At 42.3% G+C, this 10,000-nt stretch overlaps 1 protein-coding gene across 1 annotated transcript in view; it reads left to right on the top strand.

Annotated features, from left to right (window-relative positions):
• Nucleotides 1-10,000, top strand: part of begain (brain-enriched guanylate kinase-associated) — a 25,073-nt gene that overhangs the window by 6,012 nt on the left and 9,061 nt on the right. The window contains exons 3-4 of the mRNA XM_079633429.1: nt 8,279-8,440; nt 8,719-8,785. Coding sequence (XP_079489555.1) covers nt 8,279-8,440; nt 8,719-8,785 — 229 coding nt within the window. The remainder of the gene's footprint in view (nt 1-8,278; nt 8,441-8,718; nt 8,786-10,000) is intronic.

The following is a 10,000-nucleotide window of genomic DNA, read 5'->3' as shown; positions in this document are numbered from 1 at the left end:
AACTTAACCAGAGTCTGTAAATCAAAGCTGCAGATCTCCTTATGCATGTTATGAACTAAAATGATTTTAATTTTTTCATCCTATAATATTTTATCAAAATGTCATGGGTCTTCCCGTGAAAAGACAAGCTACTCTCTATTGAGTTATGCTGGTCTTTTCCAATAACTCCAATAACACTAGTGCGTTTAAACTCCGCCCCTTTCCCAAAATACACTGCAATCTCATATTCAGATCCAGTGCCATTTTTGCCACGCCCACATCTCATCACCCAATCAACACTCAACGCATGAAACCAAGCATCGCCCTACATTTGAACTTTTTTTGATAATCCGTTTCAAGCACAGTATAAAAACATGAGATTTAAAGAGATTCATCACTGATAAAAGAGCGTCTCCTCTGGGCTCCGGTTGAACAGCGGCTCAGCAGGAGCCTGTGTGTGTTTAACTCTGACAGGAGCCCGTGTGTGTTTAACTCTGACAGGAGCCCGTGTGTGTTTAACTCTGACAGGAGCCCGTGTGTGTTTAACTCTGACAGGAGCCCGTGTGTGTTTAACTCTGACAGGAGCCCGTGTGTGTTTAACTCTGACAGGAGCCCGTGTGTGTTTAACTCTGACAGGAGCCCGTGTGTGTTTAACTCTGACAGGAGCCCGTGTGTGTTTAACTCTGACAGGAGCCCGTGTGTGTTTAACTCTGAGAGGAGCCCGTGTGTGTTTAACTCTGACAGGAGCCCGTGTGTGTTTAACTCTGACAGGAGCCCGTGTGTGTTTAACTCTGACAGGAGCCCGTGTGTGTTTAACTCTGACAGGAGCCCGTGTGTGTTTAACTCTGACAGGAGCCCGTGTGTGTTTAACTCTGACAGGAGCCCGTGTGTGTTTAACTCTGACAGGAGCCCGTGTGTGTTTAACTCTGACAGGAGCCCGTGTGTGTTTAACTCTGACAGGAGCCCGTGTGTGTTTAACTCTGACAGGAGCCCGTGTGTGTTTAACTCTGAGAGGAGCCCGTGTGTGTTTAACTCTGACAGGAGCCCGTGTGTGTTTAACTCAGAATCACACAAACTACAACAAAATATTTGAATCCATGGAATGAAAACAGATCTTGTGTTCATGTGAAGGTCTCATTCCTGATGATTTTCTCGCACTGAACAAATTCCTGCCAGCAGGAGCCGTGTGTGTGTGTGTGTGTGTGTGTGTGTGTGTGTGTGTGTGTGTGTGTGTGTCACTGACGTCTGTGTAGTAGACAGTTCTGTCGTCTCTCTGCACTAGAAACATGTTTATTTGATATTCCTGCTGCACAGAAACTGTCACGATGAAGCTCCAGAAACTCAGCTTCTCTGACGTGTGTAGAATCAGAAGAACACAGCGAAGCTCCAGTGTGAGGCAGCGGAGACACACACACACACAGCTCCTGATACACACACACACAGCTCCTGATACACACACACACACCTTCTGCTGGATATATATTGCTTTAGAGTTATTAAAATAACTGAAGAACCGTGTGTGTGTGTGTGTGTGTGTGTGTGTGTGTGTGTGTGTGTGTGTGTGTGTGTGAGTGTGTGTTAGTGTGTAAGTGTGTGAGTGTGTGTTAGTGTGTAAGTGTGTGAGTGTGTGTGTGGTGATACTGAATAATGATGTGTTGATTCGGAATATTCTTGACTCGTTCGTCCATCCGTCTGTGTGTGTGTGTGTGTGTGTGTGTGTGTGTGTGTGTGTGTGAGTTTGTGATTCTGCAGGAAACACTCACAAACACACTAAGAAAAACATGAAAGAGATTTATATTGGGAAAACTGCAGGAAAAGCGAGGAATGGTGGTAAACACCAGAGGAGGAGGTAAGAGTGCAGAGAGAGAGAGACTCTTCATCTGAATGTCATCTCGATCATCTTCTGATCCTGTTATGATCGATCGCGACTCCGATCCAGTCAGACAGACATCAGTGACATCACTTCCTGATCCGTATCGCCACAGTGAGCGTTAAAGGCACAGGGGCTCATATTTGGGTTTCCCAGATAAATAAATACAAATTCTAAGAACATTTTGCTAATATTGCCATTAAATGATTTAATTGTTATTTCTAGATGTTCTCTGGTTGTTCAAAACATCCATTTAACAAATTTTTTTTTTTTAAACATGTTTTTTCTTGGTAATAATGTGAACGTTAAGGGAACATTTCATCTGATCATTCTCCAAACATTATGGGAGCGTTGCTTTTGCATGTTCTGAAACAAGTAGCAACATTTTAAAAACGTTGATGAAAGATGTGCTAGGCCTAAAGAATGTTTTTGTGCGTTTAGAGAACATTTTTAAAGACCAGCTAACTTTGAGAGAACGTTATTAATGTCACTGAGGAGAACGTTTGCTCATAACTTTGAGAGAACGTTATTAATGTCACTGAGGAGAACGTTTGCTCATAACTTTGAGAGAACCTTGACCGAATGTTCCCTGTTAACTGGGTTAAAGTTAATTACTAAAGTTAAATACTTTGGTAAAACAGAACAATACATTTTCTAGTAATACCAAACGTTATATATATATTTTTAGCTTTTATCTTTCGCATACAATTGAATGCGATATAACTGGTTTGACATCAGATGAAACAAGCAGTCATGTGACACGTATCAATCATCATTATTTCTCTTTCATTTTATGATTTTTAGAGTCATTAAAGTATAACTTCAATATCTCAGGCTTATGGATATTCCACAAGTGCATGAATAAATCATGTTTAGTGCTTTTGATCTAAGACTGTGTTTTCTGTGTGAGCATGAGGTCATTTATTCCTGTGATCAAAGCTGCACTTATCTGATCATAAATACAGTAAAACAGTGAAATATTATTATAATGTAGATCATCAGTTCTCTATGTGAATATACAGTAAAGTGTAATTTATTCCTGTGATCAAAGCTGAGTTTATCATCATTACTCCAGTCTTCAGTGTCACATGATCCTCCAGAAATCAGTGTAATATGAGGATCTGATGCTCAAGACACAGTTATGATTATTATCAGTGTTGAACACAGTTCAGATTATTGTGGAAACTGTGATGCGTTTATTTTTCTGGATTCTTTGTTGAATAGAGAGTTTAAAAGAACAACATTTATTTGAAATAGAATCTTTTGTTACATTATAAATGTCTTTACTGTCACTTTTGATCAATTTAATGGGTTTTTGATGAATAAAAGTATTGATTTCTCAAACCCCAAACTTTTGAAAGGTAGTGTATCATGGTTTCCATCAAAATTATGAAGTAGCAGAACTGTTTTCAACAGCGATAATAATCAGAAATGTTTCTTGAGCAGGAAATGCTGACAATAAACAGCACAAAAAAGAAAAGAAAAAAAGAGTCCGTTCCAGTATTCCGTACACAAAGTGCAGCCGACACACAACAGGTCCACTATACTATAGCACACAGCGACAAACATGACAAGAAGCAACACAAAATACCCTCTTTAAAAACACAGAAGAAGAACTAGAAACCAAACAAACACAAAAGATTACTCACGAGCAAATATGTCAGTAATCACACATATCTAAAGGCATTGTCTACACTGAAGTCCACAACGGCAATCACACAAACTCTGCTAACCGTCAGGATCATGGACCAACTGAACACAGAAAAGTTTAACTCACCTAACTTATTCATTACGTTTTTTATTTATTAACTCACCTAAATATTCCCTTTTCACTGTAAAAAAAAGTTGCTGCCTTACATTTTTAAGTACAATCAACTTGGATGTTTAAGTCATTTCAACTTAAAGTACATGAAACTGACTCAAAGGATGAGTTGAATCTTGTATAACGTATAAAAAAAGTTGAACATTTCTTAACTTATTTTGACGAGTTGAAGCGATGTGAAAACATGTGTTGTCCTAACTTATTGATCATTTTTTTCAACGTACCTTCAAAAAGTGAGCATAATTTCTGAGCCCGAACCCAATAACACTCGAGGAACAGCGGATTCCTGCGCTGCTCTTCTGAGGAGGACTTTAAAAGCAAGAACTCGGCAACCGCAGGCCATATAATCACCGGCCACGCTTTGAACTGCTCCCCCCGACAGAGAACAAGCCTCTCTCCACCCAGAATAACCTCGGAAATAAAAAAGGAAAAATATCAAAAGAGTGAACCGATGAAAGGATTGAATATTCACCCAGCTGGAGCTCTCCCCAACATAACCGGGGAAACTCATGCATATATTCACAAACACTCAAACAACTCATTCAGCAAAAGATCTCAATCAAAGGGAATTAAAAAAGCACAGTCCCAAAGTATCAAAGTAAAAAAAAGAAGCTTTTGACCAACAATCCCGGACGAGCCCCCATTACGGCTCCAGGGAAGCAACATGGAGGACACACACACCGAAGTCTGCCAGTGATGTCACTGTAAAGAAAGACTACACACCCGCACACACACACATACGCATTCACACACACACGTCTATAGACTACACACCCGCACACACACACATACGCATTCACACACACACGTCTATAGACTACACACCCGCACACACACATACGCATTCAAACACACACGTCTATAGACTAAACACCCGCACACACACATACGCATTCAAACACACGTCTATAGACTACACACCCGCACACACACATACGCATTCAAACACACGTCTATAGACTACACACCCGCACACACACATACGCATTCACACACACACGTCTATAGACTACACACCCGCACACACACACATACGCATTCACACACACACGTCTATAGACTACACACCCGCACACACACACATACGCATTCACACACACACGTCTATAGACTACACACCCGCACACACACATACGCATTCACACACACACGTCTATAGACTACACACCCGCACACACACACATACGCATTCACACACACACGTCTATAGACTACACACCCGCACACACACATACGCATTCACACACACACACACGTCTATAGACTACACACCCGCACACACACATACGCATTCAAACACACACGTCTATAGACTACACACCCGCACACACACATACGCATTCAAACACACGTCTATAGACTACACACCCGCACACACACATACGCATTCACACACACGTCTATAGACTACACACCCGCACACACACACATACGCATTCACACACACACGTCTATAGACTACACACCCGCACACACACATACGCATTCAAACACACGTCTATAGACTACACACCCGCACACACACATACGCATTCACACACACACGTCTATAGACTACACACCCGCACACACACACATACGCATTCACACACACACACACGTCTATAGACTACACACCCGCACACACACATACGCATTCAAACACACACGTCTATAGACTACACACCCGCACACACACACATACGCATTCACACACACACACACACGTCTATAGACTACACACCCGCACACACACATACGCATTCAAACACACACGTCTATAGACTACACACCCGCACACACACACATACGCATTCACACACACGTCTATAGACTACACACCCGCACACACACATACGCATTCAAACACACACGTCTATAGACTACACACCCGCACACACACATACGCATTCACACACACACACACACACACGTCTATAGACTACACACCCGCACACACACATACGCATTCACACACACACACACACGTCTATAGACTACACACCCGCACACACACATACGCATTCAAACACACGTCTATAGACTACACACCCGCACACACACACATACGCATTCACACACACACACACACGTCTATAGACTACACACCCGCACACACACATACGCATTCAAACACACGTCTATAGACTACACACCCGCACACACACACATACGCATTCACACACACACACACACGTCTATAGACTACACACCCGCACACACACATACGCATTCAAACACACACGTCTATAGACTACACACCCGCACACACACATACGCATTCAAACACACGTCTATAGACTACACACCCGCACACACACATACGCATTCAAACACACACGTCTATAGACTACACACCCGCACACACACACATACGCATTCAAACACACGTCTATAGACTACACACCCGCACACACACACATACGCATTCAAACACACACGTCTATAGACTACACACCCGCACACACACACATACGCATTCAAACACACACGTCTATAGACTACACACCCGCACACACACACATACACATTCAAACACACACGTCTATAGACTACACACCCGCACACACACACACACACACATTCAAACACACACGTCTATAGACTACACACCCGCACACACACATACGCATTCAAACACACACGTCTATAGACTACACACCCGCACACACACACATACACATTCAAACACACACGTCTATAGACTACACACCCGCACACACACACACACACACATTCAAACACACACGTCTATAGACTACACACGTAACGCATGTGAACGCCGTCACCGTTTTCACAGATTCACGTTTTTGAAGTTCATACGGAGATGATCACGGTATCGCTTTCAAAACTCATTCTCAAAACCTGCACTTTGAAACTTGTTTAAAACGGTCTCAGGCCACCATAACTAGTCCCAGCAGACTCTCCTACACCTCGTTTACACAGAGAGTCCGGCCTCTCTCCCTGGACAAGCGTTAACTTCCTTGAAGGCGGATATTCTGGATCTGCCAAAACCAATCGCTAACGTTCGGTCGTGACGTATGACGACTCAAACTAGCGCACGACCTCAACGGCACCGTTCTCAACCACTCCCTCTGATTGGACCGGACAAAACCCACCGCAGTCCCAGACGTAGTTCTGAAGGAAAATGAAAATTGAGCGGGAGTGCGTAGGAGGGCGGAGCCAGGGTACACCAAAACGCTGTCGCCGAGCACATCAACGCCAGAATGCAGTAAAGGTTTTCTGTTCTCAGTTGAAAGCGGTGCTGTGTAAGCGGCTCCTCAGTTAATAACTAATGATTTTACTATACTTACTTAAAAACATAGTTAAGCTGGACAATTAACTTCTAGATCTGCTGTGCAGCCAAACACACTTTGCATTATTTTCCTGTTATCTCTGTAAAGCTGCTTTTAAACACTCAGTGTTGTAAAAAGTGCTGTAGAAATGAAGGTGACTTGACAACGTATATTTTGTGTATTTTAAAATAAAAATTTTGAGTTTGCATTTCAGTGTTTTTGTTGAGTGAATGGGTTTTTGTGCAAGTGAGATTAGTAAATGCCTGCACACAGTGTTCACACACACACACACACACACACACACACACACACACACACACACACACACACACACACACACACACACACACACACACACACACACACACACACTTACTCACGGTTTCTCTCGACATGAGGACAGGAGAGCTGTCGGTCAATAAATGGGAGAACAAAGTAATTTACGTTACTTATTTGAAAAATTAACTAAGATTTTCTTCTTGTAAATTTAGGGGCCGTTTACACGTCACCTTTTTCGGCTAAAACCGTAAAACTTTACGTGTTAACGTGTTTTTATGTGTTTTGGCCATTCGTTTACGCGACAGCGGTGTTTTGGGACCCTGAAAACACAAACTTTTGAAAAGGGGTTCAAAGTGCAAGATTTACAACTGTCTCTGTGTAAACAGCAAAAACGCGAATCACTGAAAACGTCACGCACATGCTCATTACGTGTTCAATCTATCGCCATCTACTGGCCCGGCAGCAGAATACAGCGGTTTTAGTCGTTTTCACGTATCCGTGTGAATGCGGATCATTTTAATAATAATAAATAATTCGTTACATTTATATAGCGCTTTATCTGAGACCTCAAAGCGCTTTACATAGAAAGGGGAATCTCCTCAACCACCATTCATATCATTATTTTGATAATGGTGTCGTCTGTACGCGGAAAACTTCTCAGTTTTTAGTATATCGTTGTCAGTAAACGTACCCTTAATAGTAATGCATTACTTTGTTAGTTACTTGAAAAAAGTAATCTGATTACATAACGCAAGTTACTTGTGCGTTAACCCCGACACTGGAAATTAATGAGTACAAATGACAGAGATCTGTCTCTCTCTCTCTCTCTCTGTGTGTGTGTGTGTGTGTGTGTGTGTGTGTGTGTGTGTTGTGTGTGTGTGTGTGTGTGTGTGTGTGTGTGTATGTGTGTGTGTGTGTGTGTGTGTGTGTGTGTGTGTGTGTGTGTCTGTGTGTGTGTGTGTGTGTGTGTGTGTGTGTATGTGTGTGTGTGTGTGTGTGTGTATGTGTGTGTGTGTGTGTGTGTGTTGTGTGTGTGTGTGTGTGTGTGTGCAGTTCAGGGCAGGAGCAGAAGGAGGATCTGCGCAGGCGTCTCGGCGTCTCCACACACAAACTGCATCTGCTGGAGAGCGAGTTCAAGTCGACGCGTCAGTTTCTGGAGACGGAGCTCCGGCGAGCACAAGAAGAGCTGGACAAATTCACGGAGAAACTGCGCAGGTCAGAAACACAACATGAAGTGAACGAGCTGATCTGAAACCTCTCCAGAAGTAAAGAGTGCTTAAAGTGACATTTACAGTCGACACACGTAATGATCTGAAACTAACAGTGAGTCCAAATGATCTCGACTGCACACCACACACAAGAGCACGAGTCTTATTTTGACCAGATATTAAAGCTCAAGGCCTGGAGAAAAATAACTAATAACTCCCACTGTAAACTCCTGCCAGACGAGAGTGTGTCTGACTTCATCTTCATCTTCATCATCTCTCCTGCAGGATTCAGAGCAGCTACGCGGCACTGCAGAGAATAAACCAGGACATGGAGGAGAAAATGCACAGAACGGTGAGAGATCCTGATCGGATTCATTTAAAGGGGACATATCATGAAAATCTGACTTTCTCCGTGTGTAAGTGTATAATCGGGTCCCGGTGCTTCTACCAAACCAGAACATATGAAAAGTGAAACCCAGTAACTCTGTTTGCTGAGCCTTTCTCTGCAAGCATGTCAAAAAACTAAGCCAATCAGATTTCGCTCCCATTCTGACGTATGAAGAGGATTTTATCATAATATTACTGGCCCTTAATCTGTGCGTTTATAATCTTACCGACCCTTAATCTGCACGATTATAACATTACCGGCCCTTAATCTGCACGATTATAATATTACTGGCCCTTAATCTGCACGATTATAATATTACCGGCCCTTAATCTGTGCGTTTATAATCTTACCGGCCCTTAATCTGCACGATTATAACATTACCGGCCCTTAATCTGCACGATTATAATATTACCGGTCCTTAATCTGCACGATTATAATATTACCGGCCCTTAATCTGCACGATTATAATATTACTGGCCCTTAATCTGTGCGTTTATAATCTTACCGGCCCTTAATCTGCACGATTATAACATTACCGGCCCTTAATCTGCACGATTATAACATTACCGGCCCTTAATCTGCACGATTATAATATTACCGGGCCTTAATCTGCACGATTATAATATTACTGGCCCTTAATCTGCACGATTATAACATTACCGGCCCTTAATCTGCACGATTATAATATTACCGGCCCTTAATCTGCACGATTATAACATTACCGGCCCTTAATCTGCACGATTATAACATTACCGGCCCTTAATCTGCACGATTATAACATTACCGACCCTTAATCTGCATGATTATAATATTACCGGCCCTTAATCTGCACGATTATAATATTACCGGCCCTTAATCTGCACGATTATAACATTACCGGCCCTTAATCTGCACGATTATAATATTACTGGCCCTTAATCTGCACGATTATAATATTACCGGCCCTTAATCTGCACGATTATAATATTACCGGCCCTTAATCTGCACGATTATAATATTACCGGCCCTTAATCTGCACGATTATAACATTACCGGCCCTTAATCTGCACGATTATAATATTACTGGCCCTTAATCTGCACGATTATAACATTACCGGCCCTTAATCTGCACGATTATAATATTACCGGCCCTTAATCTGCACGATTATAATATTACCGGCCCTTAATCTGCACGATTAT

Source organism: Phoxinus phoxinus, assembly GCF_949152265.1.
Source record: "Phoxinus phoxinus genome assembly, chromosome: 13".
Classification (NCBI taxonomy): domain Eukaryota; kingdom Metazoa; phylum Chordata; class Actinopteri; order Cypriniformes; family Leuciscidae; genus Phoxinus; species Phoxinus phoxinus.
This window is presented reverse-complemented; position numbering and strand designations above follow the sequence as displayed.